The sequence below is a fragment of the Nerophis ophidion genome, linkage group LG02 (assembly GCF_033978795.1).
Source record: "Nerophis ophidion isolate RoL-2023_Sa linkage group LG02, RoL_Noph_v1.0, whole genome shotgun sequence".
NCBI classification, from domain to species: domain Eukaryota; kingdom Metazoa; phylum Chordata; class Actinopteri; order Syngnathiformes; family Syngnathidae; genus Nerophis; species Nerophis ophidion.
The window spans coordinates 2,981,246-3,001,149 of NC_084612.1; the positions used below are offsets into that span (position 1 = coordinate 2,981,246).

The following is a 19,904-nucleotide window of genomic DNA, read 5'->3' on the forward strand; positions in this document are numbered from 1 at the left end:
CATCATTGTCACCGACGTCCCACTGGGTGTGAGTTTTCCTTGCCCTTATGTGGGCCTACCGAGGATGTCGTAGTGGTTTGTGAAGCCCTTTGAGACACTAGTGATTTAGGGCTATATAAGTAAACATTGATTGATTGATTGATTGATTAAACTAATGAGCTAGCGAGAAAAGCATACCTGACGTTACGTTGCGTGAAAACAAACTAGAGTCCCAGAAAGAATAAAGAGAAGAGGCTGGCTTATAAAGGGGAGGTGATTAACAGAGAACAGGTGTGCAGGAACCGGGAGTAGCAGCTGAATATAATAAGTAACCACGGTGATGGACTAAACGGGAAATAAACGGATCAAACGGATCCGAGTCACGGATCGCAACAATTAGCCTTCTATCAAAATTACTCTAAAAGTGTTATATAAGTCAGTGGTTCTTAACCTGGGTTCGATCGAACCCTAGGGCTTCGGTGAGTTTGCCTCAGTGGTTCTGCAGAGGTCAGGACACACCCGACTCATCGTGTAAATAAAAACTCTTCCCTATCGGCGTATTATGTATACGGTAGCCGCAGAAATCACACTAATTTGCAGGTGTGTAATTGGTTGTGAGTTCATGCTCTGTGTTGGTTTTGTTCTTTGAACAAGGGGATGTTCATGCATGGTTCATTTTGTGCACATGTATAAATACATATAACTTGGTCTTGAATTTGAAAAAAAATGCATTTTATGTTTCACTAAAGAAGGGTTCGGTGAATGCGCATATGAAACTGGTGGTGTTCAATACCTCCAACAAGGTTAATACCCACTGATATAAGTGTTATAATGAAGGCAACACACGATGTGTCTATATTAATTGTATTAGCCTACTATCAAAATGACTTTAAATAAAAATAAATGATAAATGGGTTGTACTTGTATAGCGCTTTTCTACCTTCAAGGTACTCAAAGCGCTTTGACACTACTTCCACATTTACCCATTCACACACACATTCACACACTGATGGAGGGAGCTGCCATGCAAGGCGCCAACCAGCACCCATCAGGAGCAAGGGTGAAGTGTCTTGCTCAGGACACAACGGACGTGACGAGGTTGGTACTAGGTGGGATTTGAACTCGGGTTGCGCACGGCCACTCTCCCACTGCGCCACGCCGTCCCTAATAAAAAAGCCTTGCCTGTACCGGAAGTAGCAGATGATGTGCGCATGACGTCACGGGTTGTGGAGCTCCTCACATTGTTTACAACAGTGTTTTTCAAACACTGTGCCGCGGCACAGTAGTGTGCCGTGAGATACAGTCTGGTGTGCCGTGGGAGATTGTCTAATTTCTCCTATTAGGTTAACAATATTTTTTGCAAACCAGTAATTGTAGTCTGTAAATGATGTGTTGTTGTTGAGTTTCGGTGCTGTGTAGAGCTCTTAAATATCAGTAGGTGGCAGCCGGTAGCTAATTGCTTGTAGTTGTCGGAAACAGCAGGAGGCAGCATGCAGATAAAAAGGTTTCTAATGTTTAAACCAAAAATAAACAAAAGGTGAGTGCCCCTAAGAAAAGGCATTGAAGCTTAGGGAAGGCTATGCAGAACCAAACTAAAACTGAACGGGCTACAAAAGTAAACAAAAAAAGAATGCTGGACGACAGCAAATACTTACTGTGGAGCAAAGACGGCGTCCACTAAGTACATCCGAACATGCGCACGGCCACTCTTCCACTGCGCCACGCCGTCCCTAAAAGTCTTATATTAGTGTTATAAAGAAGGCAACACATGATGTAAGTGTCTATATTAGCTATAATATCCTACTATCAAAATGAGTATGTGTCGCAGGCAAATGGGGAAATTTAATATTTATTCTACACATTTTTACAACATTAAAACCATTAGTAAATCCGAGGTTACGCAGAAGGTTTGATTGATTGATTGAAACTTTTATTAGTAGATTGCACAGTACATATTCCGTACAATTGACCACTAAATGGTAACACCCGAATGAGTTTTTCAACTTGTTTAAGTCGGGGTCCACGTTAATGAATTCATCCATCCATCCATCCATCCATCCATCCATCATCTTCCGCTTATCCGAGGTCGGGTCGCGGGGGCAACAGCCTAAGCAGGGAAACCCAGACTTCCCTCTCCCCAGCCACTTCGTCCAGCTCTTCCCGGGGGATCCCGAGGCGTTCCCAGGCCAGCCGGGAGACATAGTCTTCCCAACGTGTCCTGGGTCTTCCCCGTGGCCTCCTACCGGTTGGACGTGCCCTAAACACCTCCCTAGGGAGGCGTTCGGGTGGCATCCTGACCAGATGCCCGAACCACCTCATCTGGCTCCTCTCAATGTGGAGGAGCAGCGGCTTTACTTTGAGTTCCTCCCGGATGGCAGAGCTTCTCACCCTATCTCTAAGGGAGAGCCCCGCCACACGGCGGAGGAAACTCATTTCGGCCGCTTGTACCCGTGATCTTATCCTTTCGGTCATGACCCAAAGCTCATGACCATAGGTGAGGATGGGAACGTAGATCGACCGGTAAATTGAGAGCTTTGCCTTCCGGCTCAGCTCCTTCTTCACCACAACGGATCGGTACAACGTCCGCATTACTGAAGACGCCGCACCGATCCGCCTGTCGATCTCACGATCCACTCTTCCCTCACTCGTGAACAAGACTCCTAGGTACTTGAACTCCTCCACTTGGGGCAGGGTCTCCTGCCCAACCCGGAGATGGCACTCCACCCTTTTCCGGGCGAGAACCATGGACTCGGACTTGGAGGTGCTGATTCTCATTCCGGTCGCTTCACACTCGGCTGCGAACCGATCCAGCGAGAGCTGAAGATCCCGGTCAGATGAAGCCATCAGGACCACATTATCTGCAAAAAGCAGAGACCTAATCCCGTGGCCACCAAACCGGAACCCCTCAACGCCTTGACTGCGCCTAGAAATTCTGTCCATAAAAGTTATGAACAGAATCGGTGACAAAGGACAGCCTTGGCGGAGTCCAACCCTCACTGGGAATGTGTCCGACTTACTGCCGGCAATGCGAACCAAGCTCTGGCACTGATCGTACAGGAAACGGACCGCCACAATAAGACAGTCCGATACCCCATACTCTCTGAGCACTCCCCACAGGACTTCCCGAGGGACACGGTCGAATGCCTTCTCCAAGTCCACAAAGCACATGTAGACTGGTTGGGCAAACTCCCATGCACCCTCAAGAACCCTGCCGAGAGTATAGAGCTGGTCCACAGTTCCACGACCAGGACGAAAACCACACTTAATGAATTCAAGGTGAGATAACTCCTGGAAATGACTGGCTTTTAATGGCCAAAGGTATAGATGTGTGTGTCCAAGTTAAAGGAAACGTCAGGCTGTCTTCTTCTAATGGATTTATTACCATCTTTGGCAAGCTAGGTAATGTTTGCTGTGGTCTGGAACAATATGGCACACAAACAACTATCAGAAATGCAGCCACTATAACATCGAATGTTCTGCAATTTGTCGTCCCCTAAGTAACAACTGAACTGGGCAAGAAAACATTTAGGTTTTCAGCACCGAAGGCTTGGAATAATCTCCAATCAAAGCTTCAACTTCAAACCCTTGTTACATTAAATGAGTTTAAAAGTTCTGTGAAAGGGTTGCAGTCTACCTTGTCTGTATGCACATGTGTTAAGTGAGCAAGTTTTAATGTTGTAAACTTGATGTTTTATGTGTTATTTACTGTTTTTAATGTAACCTTGCTGCTGCTTTCTTGGCCAGGTCTCCCTTGCAAAAGAGATCTTTGATCTCAATAGGATTTTACCTGGTTAAATAAAGGCTAAATTAAAAAAAATCGAGATATGTTGTGAGACATGCAAAACAAAATTATAAATAAAGAGGATTAAAGTAAATGATATTAAATGAGTTCAAATGTACCTACAAACGAGGCATAATGATGTAATATGTACATACAGTTAGCCTAAATAGCATGTTAGCATCGATTTAGCTTGCAGTCATGCACTGACCAAATATGCCCGATTAGCACTCCAACAAGTCAATGACATCAACAAAGCTCACCTTTGTGCATTCACACACAGTATAAAACATTTGGTGGACAAAATGATACAAAAAAGGAGTGGAAGATTTCACCTGTAAACAAACATTCCACCTAATGGGGAGTTCAAGAACCGCCGAAATTAGCAGGACAAAACCATGTTCACCAAATAGTCTCATCAGTGAAGCATACACACAACCATATCAAACAGTGGGCTTTCTAACAATTGGGAAGGTTTGTGTCGTGTTTGTCCTCCAACAAAAAACATAATAAAACATAAAAACTTTTTTTTTTAAATTTTCAATCCTTTGTTTTTTTAAATTCTCCAGGGCGGCACTAAAGAGTAGGGTTGCTGACCCCCATAATAGGCAAAACAAGGTAGCTAAACAGACTTATTTTTCCTGCTGACGACTCTTGTTTGATTGGCCTCTTGTTGCTAGGCAGAGTTCATAGGGCCAATTTGATTGATTGATTGAGACATTTATTAGTAGATTGCACATCCATCCATCCATTTTTCTACCGCTTATTCCCTTTGGGGTCGAGGGGGGCGCTGGTGCCTATCTCAGCTACAATCGGGCGGAAGGCGGGTTACACCCTGGACAAGTCGCTACCTCATCGCAGGGCCGTAGATTGCACAGTACAGTAAATATTCCGTAAAATTGACCACTAAATGGTAACACCCGAATACGTTTTTCAACTTGTTTAAGTCAGGGTCCACGCTAATCAATTCATTTTAGTGAATTATATTTATATAGTGCTTTTCTCCAGTGAGTCAAAGCGCTTTACATAATGAAACCCAATATCTAAGTTACATTTTTAAACCAGTGTGGGTGGCACTAGGAGCAGGTGGGTAAAGTGTCTTGCCAAGGACACAACGCCAGTAACTAGGATAGCAGAAGCAGGGATGGAACCTGCAACCCTCAAGTGGCTGGCACGGCCACTCTACCAACCGAGCTATACCGCCCCAAAACCAATTCATGGTACGTCATTGCTGCCCCAAGCCACGCCCACTAGGCTAAGTATTAACCTACCAAAAACATCCAATCCATGCATATTATTATATTATGCGGACTGGACACTGGCCGAGAGTGGAGTCGGCTGTCTTGGTTGCTTTGTTGGGTCTGCTTCTGTCTCTGGCCATGCTCCCTCCTCCCCAGCGGACAATGGCGTGGAACACCGCAGAGGCCACCACAGTGTATATGTTTATTTAACTTTTTATTCATAGCTGTATGTAGAAGTGTCTGGTTATATCTGCTGCTTTAATGTCTTTAATGTCCTCTGTGTTCTTTGATGTTTGATGTTTCCCTCTTACACACATGTAAGAGGGATGTGTACTATGGCAATGAGTTGTTGTTGTTGTTTTGTTTTTTTTCCCTTGGCCTCAGTCTGCACCCCCACTCCAGGGCCCAGGCTAAGACCGATTTTTTAAATTTTATTTTAATCTTCTATTCTCCCCCCCCCCCCTTGTTTACCTGTATGTCATCTTTTTTGTAAGGGGCGCTGGAAGCCGGCAGACCCGTCAGCGATCCTGTTCTGTCTCCCTGTAATGTTTGTCTGATCTTGAATGGGATTGTGCTGAAAATAGTAATTTTCCTTAAGGAACTCTCCTGACGGAATAAATAAAGTACTATCTAATCTATTATTTTGGACAATTTAACTACTGCTCTGTATTAAACATGAAATAGTAGTCGTCTACCAACTAAAGTCTGATGCCTCGTGAAGTAGATAAGCGACGCCAGAGGGGATTGGACAATGCCACCAAACAGGAAGTGACTTCGCTGCAGTAAGATAAGCAGTTGATCGATGAGGACGGCGGACGGCTGTCACCGCAGGAAGTCAAAAAGACGCAGCAGGTCGCTCACCTTCGACTCTTGGAGTGAGCGCCAATACTCTCTCGTCACGGCGAAACTAGTTACTCTAACCCTCCCGCTGTAGTTTATTGTGACGGCGCAAATGTAAAATGTCAACATGAATATTTGAAAGAGACCGGGTGCAGCAGGAGAGAGAGAGAGAGAGGAAACAGTGCTCGCAAAAGTAGCTTGCTGAGATGCTGTTTATGAATTATTAAGAGACTGGGTGGAGAAGACGGATGCAGGATTGGAGATACTTGATCAGACATGACGACTCTAAGCCCATATCTGCCTGCTTTCTGTCAATCATGTTCATAAAACATGTCTTCAAAGGCAAGATTGTACCAAACCCAAAACCAGTCAAGTTGGCACGTTTTGTAATTCGTAAATAAAAAAAAGAATACTGTGGCTTATTGTGGCGGTCCGCTCCCTGTATGATCAGTGCCAGAGCTTGGTCCGCATTGCCGGCAGTAAGTCGGACACGTTTCCAGTGAGGGTTGGACTCCGCCAAGGCTGTCCTTTGTCACCCATTCTGTTCATAACTTTTATGGACAGAATTTCTAGGCGCAGTCAAGGCGTTGAGGGGTTCCGGTTTGGTGGCCACGGGATTAGGTCTCTGCTTTTTGCAGATGATGTGGTCCTGATGGCTTCATCTGGCCGGGATCTTCAGCTCTCACTGGATCGGTTCGCAGCCGAGTGTGAAGCGACCGGAATGAGAATCAGCACCTCCAAGTCCGAGTCCATGGTTCTCGCCCGGAAAAGGGTGGAGTGCCATCTCCGGGTTGGGGAGGAGACCCTGCCCCAAGTGGAGGAGTTCAAGTACCTAGGAGTCTTGTTCACGAGTGAGGGAAGAGTGGATCGTGAGATCAACAGGCGGATCGGTGCGGCGTCTTCAGTAATGCGGACGTTGTATCGATCCGTTGTGGTGAAGAAGGAGCTGAGCCGGAAGGCAAAGCTCTCAATTTACCGGTCGATCTACGTTCCCATCCTCACCTATGGTCATGAGCTTTGGGTCATGACCGAAAGGATAAGATCACGGGTACAAGCGGCCGAAATGAGTTTCCTCCGCCGGGTGGCGGGGCTCTCCCTTAGAGATAGGGTGAGAAGCTCTGCCATCCGGGAGGAACTCAAAGTAAAGCCGCTGCTCCTCCACATCGAGAGGAGCCAGATGAAGTGGTTCGGGCATCTGGTCAGGATGCCACCCGAACGCCTCCTTAGAGAGGTGTTTAGCGCACGTCCAGCTGGTAGGAGGCCACGGGGAAGACCCAGGACACGTTGGGAAGACTATGTCTCCCGGCTGGCCTGGGAACGCCTCGGGATCCCCCGGGAAGAGCTGGACGAAGTGGCTGGAGATAGGGAAGTCTGGGCTTCCCTGCTTAGGCTGCTGCCCCCGCGACCCGACCTCGGATAAGCGGAAGATGATGGATGGATGGATGGATGAAAAAAGAATACAATGATTTGCAAAACCTTTTCAACCTATATTCAATTGGATGGACTGCAAAGAGAAGATATTTAATGTTCCAACTGAAAAACTAATTTTTTTGTGCAATTAATCATTAACTTATAATTTAATGGCACCAACACATTGCAAAAATGTATTTTTTTTTACCACTATGTTACATGCCCTTTCCTTTTAACAACACTCAGTAAACTTTTAGGAACTGAAGAGACCAATTTTTTAAGCTTTTCAGGTGGAATTCTTTCCCATTCTTGCTTGAGTCCGGGGTCTCCGTTGTGGTATTTTAGGCTTCATAATGCGCCACACATTTTCAATGGGAGACAGGTCTGGACTACAGGCAGGCCAGTCTAGTACCCGCACTCTTTTACTATGAAGCCACGCTGTTGTAACACATGGCTTGGCATTGTCTTTCTGAAATAAGCAGGGGCGTCCATGATAACGTTGCTTGGATGGCAACATATGTTTCTCCAAAACCTGTATGGATTAATGGTGCCTTCACAGATGTTTAAGTTACCCATGCCCTGGGCATTAACACACCCCCATACCATCACAGATTCTGGCTTTTGAAGTTTGCTGTACAATCTACTTATAAAAGTTTCTATCAATCAATCAATGCGCCCATTACAATCCGGATGGTTCCTTTCCTCTTTGTTCCGGAGGACACAACGTCCACAGTTTCCAAAAGCAATTTGAAATGTGGACTCGTCAGACCACAGAACACTTTTCCACTTTGCATCAGTGCATTTTGGATGAGCTCGGGCCCAGCGAAGACGGTGGCGTTTCTGGGTGTTGTTGATAAATGGCTTTCGCTTTGCATAGTAGAGCTTTAACTTGCACTTACAGAGGTTGTGACGAACTGTAGTTACTGACTGTGGTTTTCTGAAGTCTTCCTGAGCCCATGTGGGGATGTCCTTTACACACTGATGTCGCTTTTTGATGCAGTACCCCCTGATGGCTCAAAGGTCTGTAATATCATCGCTTACATGCAGTGATTTCTCCAGATTCTCTGAAACTTTGGATGATATTACGGACCGTAAGTGGTGAAATCCCTAAATTCCTTGCGATAGCTCGCTGAGAAATGTTGTTCTTAAACTGTTGGACAATTTGCTTATTATGTCCGATAACAGCAATCCTGCAGCATGTTTATTTATGCACTGGACACCCAGTCAACATGTAAATACCCTCCAAAAAGCACACAAGATTAGTCTTTGCTTCTGTTTTAGCCAAATCATTTAAAAAAAAAGTTTAAAAAAAAAAAGCTAGGCTGTAGGCTATTGGTGTCACACCTGTCACCAGAGGGTTTTGTTTCTGTCTTGCTTCCCCTATTATTATTATGGTCTGTCTCTCTTGTCAGCGTTCCTTCCTTCCCTTGTTTACCTCTCGTTGCTAGGAGCGCTGATTAATCACACCTGCCTCTGACTGGTGATAATTTCTTTGAACCAAGACGTGATGAAAAGTCACCGTTTTAAAAGCGTCAATTGAATTTTCCACTAGTTATAATCACCCTTACTTAGTTAGTTAGCTAGTTAGTTAGCAGGATTAGCGTCATTGTTGGGATTGCCACCACCAAACACAGAAAACAGCAAAAGGTCACGTTATAGTCCTTATTAGTTAGTTATTTAGTTAGTTAGCTAGTTAGTAGGGTTAGCCTCATTGTTGGGATTGCCTCCACCAAGCAACAAAAACACAAATGGCCATGTTCTGATCACTATTTGTTACTTAGTTAGATGGTTTCTAAGTCAGTCACTTGGCTAGTTAGTTAGTTAGTTTGTTAGTTAGTTATTTAGTTAGTTAGTCAGTTAGTTAGGATTGTCTCTGCCAGGCAACACAAACCACAAATTCATGGTAACATTCCTTAGTTAGTTAGTTAGTTAGTTAGTTAGTTAGGATTTTTCACATTTCGTGCTCATAAAAATATGTAAGAATATAATAACATAATTAAAATATTTGTTTTAATAGCAGAGTACCTTCTGATCCAGGGACCCAACTTGTCCACTAGTTATAATCACCATTATTTAGTTAGCTAGCTTGTTAGTTAGCAGTATTAGCATTGTTTTTGGTATTGCCACCACCAAGCACATAAAACCACAAAAGGTAATGTTGTATTCATTGTTAGTTAGCTAGTTAGCTAGTTGGTTAGTTAGTTAGTTAATAGGGTTAGCCTCATTGTTGGGATTGCCTCCACCAAGAAACACAATCACAAGTGGCCATGTTCGGATTACCGTTAGTTAGTTAGTTAGTTAGTTAGTTAGTTAGTTAGTTGGTTGGTTAGTTAGTTAATAAATAGGGTTAGCCTCATTGTTGGGATTGCCTCCACCAAGCAACAAAATTACAAATGGTCATGTTCTGATTGCCAAGCATTAGTTAGTTAGTTAGTTTGTTTGTTTGTTTGTTTGTTTGTTGGTTAGTTATGCAGGATTTCCCCGTCAAGCAAAAAACAGAACTGGTCATGCTATGATCACATTCCTTAGTGTGTTAGTTAGTTAGTTAGTTAGTTAGTTAGTTAGTTAGTTAGTTAGTTAGTTAGTTAAGGATTTGTCACATGTGGTGCTCATAAAAATATGTAAAAATATGATAAGAACATAATTAAAAATATCTGTTTTAATAGCAGGGTACCTTCTGATCCAGGGACCCAACATGTCCACTAGTTATAATCACCATTATTTAGTTAGTTAGCTTGTTAGTTAGCAGGATTAGCATTGTTTTTGGTATTGCTACTACCAAGCACATAAAACCACAAAAGATAATGTTATATTCATTATTAGTTAGTTAGCTAGTTAGTTAGTGAATAGGGTTAGCCTCATTGTTGGGATTGCCTCCACCAAGCAACACAATCACAAATGGTCATGTTCTGATTACCATGATTTAGTTAGTTAGTTAGTTATTTAGTTAGTTAGTTAGTTAGTTGGTTAGTTAGTTAGTTAGTTAGTTAGTAAATATGGTTAGCCTCATTGTTGGGATTGCCTCCACCAAGCAACACAATCACAAATGGTCATGTTCTGATTACCATGATTTAGTTAGTTAGTTAGTTATTTAGTTAGTTAGTTAGTTAGTTAGTTGGTTAGTTAGTTAGTTAGTTAGTTAGTAAATATGGTTAGCCTCATTGTTGGGATTGCCTCCACCAAGCAACAAAATCACAAATGGTCATGTTCTGATTACCGTTAGTTAGTTAGGTAGTTAGTTAGTTAGTTAGTTAGTTAGTTAGTTAGTTAGTTAGTTAGTTGGTTGGTTGGTTGGTTAGTTCTGCAGGATTTCTCTGTCAAGCAAAAAACAGAACTGGTCATGCTATGATCACATTCCTTAGTTAGTTAGTTAGTTAGTTAGTTAGTTAGTTAGTTAGTTAGTTAGTTAGTTAGTTGGTTGGTTGGGTGGGGTTTCTCAGATTTGGTGCACATAAAAAAATATGTATGAATACAATAAGAACATCATTAATAAGACACTTTTTAACAGCAGGGGACATTCTGATCCAGGGCCCCAACTTTTCCACTACAGAAGGGCCCGGGACCCAATCAAGTATTAAGACTCATCTTACTTTTTATTTTAATTGTATTTAATCATTATATATAGTTTGCAACTTTGTCAAATGATATGAAACGCATCACACAGATTATTATTATTAAACACACAAACCTTAGCCTTAGGTCAAGGCTGAATTAAAAAAAAAATAATAATAACCATATATAACTGAAAAGTAAATTATGTTGTGCTAAAATAAATAAACTAAATTAATAATAAATATCTTGCTCAAATAAATGGTCAATAAAATTTAAGTGCAAATGAAAATACAGCTTCACTGCTTTAGTCCTAATTTTTGCGCTTAAAAAACTTCTATATAACTTTAACTCCAGACTTTTTCTGTTTGTTGGAGATTGTCATTACTGCTACAGGTGGTGGAAAAGTGGGTTTCAATAAAATACTTTAAAAAAAAAATTTTTTTTTTTTTTTTATAAATTCATTCGTTCTTTAAATTTTAGGGCAAAAAAAAAAATTTAAACTTTAATATTATCTGAGCATGCCAATTTTATTAATATATATCGTATTGCAAAACAATTTTTTTGAGATAAAAACAAATTGTTAATCTGCTCGTCACCTTTATTTGTGATTTTAAGGCAAGTTATACATTAAAAAAAAATCTAATAATCAAATACCTATGCATTTCGATTAATCATGATCAATCACAGGTGCACAATGTCAATTCATTTTTAAAAATCGGCCCTCTAAAAGCCGCCATTACTGCAATGTGGCCCTCAATGAAAATGAGTTTGACACCCCTGTTACAGCTTTACAGGTACCATGTGTTCAGCTTAGGCCTGACTTTTAAACTCACCAATGACAGGCTGACTTTTGACCCATCTCTCTCTCTCTCTCAATCTCTCTTCATGCAGTCATTCCAGTTGAGGTCAAAGGTCAACTACCATCATGGCGGACGATGCGAATATGCGCAACGAGCTGGCCGACCTGCAGACTCGCGCCGACGAGATCACCGACGAGGTAAACATGGCGCCGGAACATTCGTGCGCCAAATGTCACGCTCGGAACAATTTTGGTCTCTTGACATTTGAAGACGTCTTCCTCCGGGCCGACACGTCATGTGACCTCGCGCCATTTTCTTCTCCTCCTTCCATCCATCCCTCTCTTTTTTTTTGTTTTTTTTTCAAGGGAACTTTGTTCGTTTAACGAGCTGAGAGGAGCTCAGGAAGAGCAGATCATTTGGTGCTGCAGCAGAATAATGGAGGAGCGCTAATGGCCTCATTAAATATTCATGAGCACATAATGCAGACAGGATGGAGAGAGGGGGGAGGGATGGATGGATGAGTGATGGATGGATGAGTGATGGATGGATGGACGGATGAACTGCCATGTTGATGGACAGATCTATAAAAAAATAGAATGGATAACAGAATAATTGATTATGTCAATGGAAGGAAGGATGCATGGATGAGTGAATGAACTGATGGATGAATAGAATGAACACATTAATTAAATGGTGCCTTGATTGGTGATAATTGGACAGATGAAAATATGGCCTAATGGAGGATGAATAATTAATGGGTGAAAAATGAAAGGGTGGATGAAATCAATGGGAAATTGGAAGCAAGCGTGCACGGGTGAGTGAATGAATTGTTAAATAATTTTTGGACAAATGCATAGAAAGATGAGTGGATGAACTGATGGATGATTAATGGGCAAATTGAATGAAGAGAGGATGGACGGATGAATAAATGGATGCCTTGATTGTACTGATGAAAATGTCAATTCATGGATGTATGGATGATGTATTGGTTAATGAACTATCCCTGGATGAGTGGATGACTTGTGAGTGATGGGTGAATGAAAAGATGGATGAGTGCTTTAATGGATGAAGGGATTGATAAAACCAATGAAAATATGGAATTAAGGGTGCATAGTTGAGTGAATGGATTAACAAGTGATTGATGAACAAAACATAGATGAGTGGATGAAATGATGGATGAATGCTTTAATGGATGAAAGGATGGATGGAATCAATGGAACTAGGGGTGCATAGTTGAATGAATGAATTAATAAGTAATTGATGAACAAAACATAGGTGAGTGGATGAATTGATGGATGAATGCTTTAATGGATGAAAGGATGGATACAATCCATGGAATTAAGGGTGCATAGTTGAGTGAATGAATGAATAATTGATTGAAGAACAAAACATAGATAGATGAGTGGATGAAATGGTGGATTAATGCTTTAATGGATGAAAGGATGGATACAATCAATGGAACTAAGGGTGTATAGTTGAGTGAATGAATGAATAAGTGATTAATGAATAAAACATAGATGAGTGGATGAAATGATGGATGAATGCTTTAATGGATGAAAGGATGTATACAATCAATGGAATTAAGGGTGCATAGTTGAGTGGATGAATTAATAAGTGATTGATGAACAAAACATAGATGAGTGGATGAATCGATGGATGAATGCTTTAATGGATGAACGGATGGATACAATCCATGGAATTAAGGGTGCATAGTTGAGTGAATGAATGAATAAGTGGTTGATGAACAAAACATAGATAGATGAGTGGATGAAATGGTGGATTAATGCTTTAATGGATGAAAGGATGGATACAATCAATGGAACTAAGGGTGTATAGTTTAGTGAATGAATGAATAAGTGATTGATGAATAAAACATAGCTAGATGAGTGGATGAATTGATGTATGATTAAACTACAAATAAAAGGAGCAGAGGATGGATGCATTCCTTGATTAGTGATAATTGGACGGATGAAAATATGGCTTAATGGAGGATGAATAATTAATGGGTGAAAAATGAAAGGGTGGGTGAAATCAATAAGAAATTGGAAGCAAGCGTGCACGGATGAGTGAATGAATTAATTAGTCATTGTTAGACAAATGCATACATAGACGAGTAGATGAACTGATGGATGATTAATGGACAAATAGAACAAAGAGAGGATGGACGGATGAATAAATGGATGCCTTGATTGTACTGATGAACATATCAATTCATGGATGTATGGATGATGTATTAGTGAATGAACTATCTCTGGATGAGTGGATGACTTGTGATTGATGAGTGAATGAAAAGATGGATAAAACCAATGGAAATATGGAATTAAGGGTGTATAATTCAGTGAATTAATCAACAAATGATTGATGAACAAAGGGTAGATAGATGAGTGGATGAATGGACGGATGATTAATGCACAGTTTCAAAGAAAGTGTTTGATTGAAGGTCCTCCTCGAAGTTGTTTGCTAAGTGTTATCTTGTCTTGTGCCCACAGTCCCTGGAGAGCACTCGTCGCATGATCGCTCTGGTGGAGGAGGTGAGTGGACTTTACACCTGACCCCGCCCCCTCGCCTTTGACCCCGCCCACCTCTGTCCCAGCACAAAACCAGTCAGGGCCTCATGCTGTGCGAGCAATGAAATATCCACCGTCAGGCTGCGCCGCCTCCTCCTCCTCCTCCCAGCCCGCCTTGGGAAGCGTGCACTTGGAGAGTGAGGTGTCCTGGTTGTGTCTGCCAGAGTTAGCATGGCTCTCATCACCGCGCTGGGACAAAAGACAACTTTTTGACAACGCCAGCTTCTCTCCAGAGACGGGAGGGTTAAAAATAACCAACACGCCGCGCATAATAATAGACTTTTGATCATAACTCACTCCAGCGCCAACAGCGGATTGCTTTTGCGCGCGCCACCTCTGCGTGCGCTGTGGTGGCCGCGGCTCGGCTTAACGAGTGGAGGGCCGCGGGTTCGAGACCCGCTTCTGACCGCACTCACCGTTTGTTGGATATTAAGTCCCTTAGTAGAATTAGCCATTGTTTTTGTTATTGCCGCCACCAAGCAACAAAGAAAAACAAAAGGTCCTGTTATGATTACCACTAGTTAGGTAGTTAGTTAGCAGGATTAGCATTGTTGTTTTTATTGCCTCCACCAAGCACCAAAAACCACAAAAGGTCATGTTATAATCACCATTATTTAGTTAGTTAGTTAGTTAGATATATAGTAGGATTAGAATTGTTGTCGTTATTGCTACCACCAAGCAACAAATACAATAAAAGGTCATGTTATAATTATTATTAGTGAGTTAGTTAGTTAGCAGGATTAGCATTGTTGTTTTTATTGCCTCCACCAAGCACCAAAAACCACAAAAGGTAATGTTATGATTACCACTAGTTAGTTAGTTAGTTAGATCGTAGCATTAGAATTGTTGTCGTTATTGCTGCCACCAAGCAACAAATACAACAAAAGGTCATGTTATAATTACCAGTAGTTAGTTAGTTAGCTAGTTAGTTAGCAGGATTAGTATTGTTGTTTTTATTGCCTCCACCAAGCACCAAAAACCACACAAGGTAATGTTATAATTACCACTAGTTAGTTAGTTAGTTAGATAGTAGCATTAGAATTGTTGTATTTATTTCTGCCACCAAGCAACGAATACAACAAAAGGTCATGTTATAATTACCAGTAGTTAGTTAGCTAGTTAGTTAGCAGGATTAGTATTGTTGTTTTTATTGCCTCCACCAAGCACCAAAAACCACACAAGGTAATGTTATAATTACCACTAGTTAGTTAGTTAGTTAGTTAGTTAGTTAGATAGTAGCATTAGAATTGTTGTCGTTATTGCTGCCACCAAGCAACAAATACAACCAAAGGTCATGTTATAATTACCAGTAGTTAGTTAGTTAGCTAGTTAGTTAGCAGGATTAGTATTGTTTTTATTGCCTCCACCAAGCACCAAAAACCACAAAAGGTAATTTTATAATTACCACTAGTTAGTTAGTTAGTTAGTTAATTAGTCAGTTAGTTAGCATGATTAGCGTTGTGGTTGTAGGTATTACTCCCGCCAAGCAACAAAAACAACAAAAGGTCATGTTATAATTACCACTAGTTAGTTAATTATCTAGTTAGCACAGTTAGCATTGTTGTTGTTATTGCTTCCACCAAGCAACAAAAACAACAAAAGGTAATGTTAGATTACCACTAGTTGGTTATTTATATAATTAGCAGGATTAGCATTGTTATTGCTTCCACCAAGCAACAAAAACAACAAAAGGTAATGTTATGATTACCACTAGTTAGTTATTTATATAATTAGCAGGATTAGCATTGTTATTGCTTCCATCAAGCAACAAAAACAACAAATGGTCAAGTTATAATCTCCCTTCATTAGTTAGTTGGTTAGTTAGTTAGTTGATTGGTTAGTTACTAAGATTAGCATTGTTGCTGTTATTGTCTCCACCAAGCACCGAACACCACACTAGGATAAGTTATAATCACCATTCGTTAGTTAGTTAGGAAGATTAGCATTGTTGTTAATATTGCTTCCACCAAGCACTGAAAGCCACACAAGGTCATGTTATAATCACCACTAGTTAGTTAGTTAGCTTCTTGGTTAGCAGGATTAACATTGTTGTTGGTATTGCCCCCACCAAGCATCAAAAATCACAAAAGGTCATGTTAAAATCACCGTTAGTTAGTTAGCTAGTTAGTTAGCGGGATTAGCATTGTTGTTGTTATTCCCGCCACCAAGCACTAAAAACACAAAAGGTCATGTCATAATTACCACTAATTAATTAGCTAGTTAGTTAGCCCCGAAAACCACAAAAGGTCATGTTATAATCACCATTAGTTAGTTAGTTAGCAGGATTAGCATTGTTGTTGGTATTGCCTCCACCTAGCAATAAAAACAACAAAAGGTCATTTTATTATTACCACTAGTGAATTAGCTAGTTAGTTAGCAGGATTAGAATTTTGTTGTTATTGCCTCCACCAAGCACCAAAAACCACAAAAGGTTATGTTATAGTTACCATTACTTAGTTAGTTAGTTAGCAGGATTAGCATTGCTGTTGGTATTGCCTCCACCAAACAACGAAAACAACAAAAGGCCATGATAAAATCACCGTTAGTTAGTTAGCTAGTTAGTTAGCGGGATTAGCATTGTTGTTGTTATTGCCGCCACCAAGCACTAAAAACACAAAAGGTCATGTCATAATTACCACTAATTAATTAGCTAGTTAGTTAGCCCCGAAAACCACAAAAGGTCATGTTATAATCACCATTAGTTAGTTAGTTAGCAGGATTAGCATTGTTGTTGGTATTGCCTCCACCTAGCAATAAAAACAACAAAAGGTCATTTTATTATTACCACTAGTTAATTAGCTAGTTAGTTAGCAGGATTAGAATTTTGTTGTTATTGCCTCCACCAAGCACCAAAAACCACAAAAAGTTATGTTATAGTTACCATTACTTAGTTGGTTAGTTAATTAGTTAGTTAGTTAGTTAGTTAGTTAGTTAATTAGTTAGTTAGTTAGTTAGCAGGATTAGCGTTGCTGTTGGTATTGCCTCCACCAAACAACGAAAACAACAAAAGGCCATGTTATAATCACCATTAGTTAGTTGGTTAGTTAGCAGGATGAGCATTGTTGTTGGTATGGCCTCCACTAAGCAACAAAAACAACAAAAGGTAATTTTATAATTACCACTAATTAGTTAGCAGGATGAGCATTGCTGTTTGTATTGCCTCCACCAAGCAACAAAAACAACAAAAGGTCATGTTATAATTACCACCAGTTAGTTAGTTATTTGGTTAGTTAGTTAGCAGGATTAGCATTGTTGTTGTTATTGTGCCCACCAAGCACCGAAAACCACACAAATTAATTAGTAGGGTCTTTACCTCTACCAAGATTTCTACTTTGAATGCCCTTAGGAGGGATTCATGGCTCTTTGAAGGGAGCCAGATCTGGAGTTCTACCTTTTTAACAGTTTTTTTTTTTTTTAAATCAAGGAAACAATCACTAATATCATAAGATGGTGATCAGAACACTTTAATGTACACACATATTACTCTATTGGTGAGAGTTATTCTGAAATTTTGGCTTTAAATTTGATGTTTTTGCCCTGTTTTCATTGTAAACGTTCCATAAGGTGGTGCCATATTTCCACGCTTTGGCAGTGATGTTACTAGTTTGAATATTCCCTCACTTAAAATGATGTATCGCATTTTAACAATACAGAAAAGATTACGAATAATAATTGGCAATAAAACTAATTAATGGACATAAAACATATAAAACTACAACAAAAATTAGGACGCAACAATAACGTCTCATATCAGGTGTGTGTACACGAAAAGTGAAACCAAATAGAAATAGATAAAAAGATCAAATAAAAAGTAAATACAAATAAGAGTAAATGACTAGATAAAATAAAAAGTCAATACAAATAATAATAATTTGAAAAAACCTATTTATAGTTCTATGTTAGGTCAGAAAAAAAAAATGGATATTTCATCCCTATAAACCTGTTTTGCAGGGAAACCTGCGAAACAGGCTTGTAGGGATGAAATAGCCTCTGGGTTTTTTCTTTTTTTCTTAAATTTTTTTAGTTTATTTCGAACATGAACATACTCCGAAAAGGAGTTGGCAGAAGCAAAACTTATTTAATCCTGCCCCTTTCCCACTTCAGAGCGTTTACATTCTTTTATTTTTTTAAATGTATTTATTTTTTTCTTTGTCATGAAAAAGGGAGGTTTATTGGGTTGGTGCACTAATTGTAAGTGTATCTTGTGTTTTTTATGTTGATTTGATAAAAAAAAAAAAAAAAAATTTAAATAAAAAAACATTTAAATTAATGAAAAATTCTTCTGCGGCCTGGTACCAATCGAGCTCGGTGGTTGGGGATCACTGCTATAAGGTATATTCCGCTCTACCCTGGTATTGAGCACTGTATAACGGATAAACCACAGAAACCTCCACTATATTTATAGTTCTATACATTTATTTGTAAAAAACAAAATTTAAAAAAATGTTAAGCAAAAAGTTAATCCAATCTAATTGCTGCTCAGTATATTCCGCTCTACCCCGGTACTGAGCACTGTATAACGGATAAACCACAGTAACCTCGACTATATTTATAGTTCTATATTTTTGTTTGTAAATAAAAAAGGAAAGAAAAACATTTTTAAACATTTTTCACAAAAAGTGAATCTAAATACTGCTCAGTCTATAACCTAACGTATATTCTGCTCAACCCCGGTATTAAGTCCTGTATAACGGATAAACCACAGTAACCTCGACTATATTTATAGTTCTATATTTTTATTTGTAAAAGAACCCAAAACATTTTTTTTAAATTTTAACAAAAAGTTAATCGAAATGTTGTTCAGTATACAACTTAACATATATTCCGCTCTACCCCGGTATTAAGTCCTGTATAACGGATGAACCACAGATACCTCGACTATATTTATAGTTCTATATTTTTATTTGTAAAAAAAAAAAAAATAAAATAAAAAAAAAAAAAACATTTTTAAAAAATGTAAACAAAAAGTTAATCTAAATGCTGCTCAGTATATAACCTAATGTATATTCCGCTCTACCCTGGCATTGAGCACTGTATAACGGTTTAAAATCAGAAAAACTTCCACTATAATTATTATTTATTTCTATTTGTAAAAAAAATAAAAAAACATTAAAAAAAATGTAAACAAAAAGTTAATTTAAATGCTGATCAGTATATAACCTAAGGCATATAATGTTGTTCAGTATATAATCAACATATATTCCGCTCTACCCCTGGTATTGAGCACTATATAATGGATGAACCACAGACACCTCGACTATATTTATAGTCCTATATTTTTATTTGTAAAAAAAAAAAAAAAAAAAGCATTTTTAAATAATGTAAACAAAAAGTTAATCTAAATGCTGCTCAGTATATAACCTAACGTATATTCCGCTCTACCCCGGTACTGAGCACTGTATAACGGATAAACCACAGTAACCTCGACTATATTTATAGTTCTATATATTTATTTGTAAATAAAAAAGGAAAGAAAAACATTTTTAAACATTTTTCACAAAAAGTGAATCTAAATACTGCTCAGTCTATAACCTAACGTATATTCTGCTCTACCCCGGTATTGAGCACTGTATAATGGATAAACCACAGTAACCTCGACTATGTTTATAGTTCTATATTTTTATTTGTAAAAGAACCCAAAACATTTTTTTAAAATTTTAACAAAAAGTTAATCGAAATGTTGTTCAGTATATAACATAACGTATATTCTGCTCTACCCCGGTATTGAGCACTGTAT

At 39.5% G+C, this 19,904-nt stretch overlaps 1 protein-coding gene across 2 annotated transcripts in view; it reads left to right on the forward strand.

Annotated features, from left to right (window-relative positions):
* The window catches only part of LOC133536011 (synaptosomal-associated protein 25-A-like), a 114,449-nt gene that overhangs the window by 28,426 nt on the left and 66,119 nt on the right, over positions 1 to 19,904 (forward strand). For both annotated transcript variants that reach the window (XM_061876181.1, XM_061876171.1), the window contains exons 2-3: positions 11,692 to 11,797; positions 14,090 to 14,131. In XM_061876181.1, the coding sequence (XP_061732165.1) occupies positions 11,726 to 11,797; positions 14,090 to 14,131 (114 nt within the window). In that variant the 5' untranslated portion in view covers positions 11,692 to 11,725. The remainder of the gene's footprint in view (positions 1 to 11,691; positions 11,798 to 14,089; positions 14,132 to 19,904) is intronic.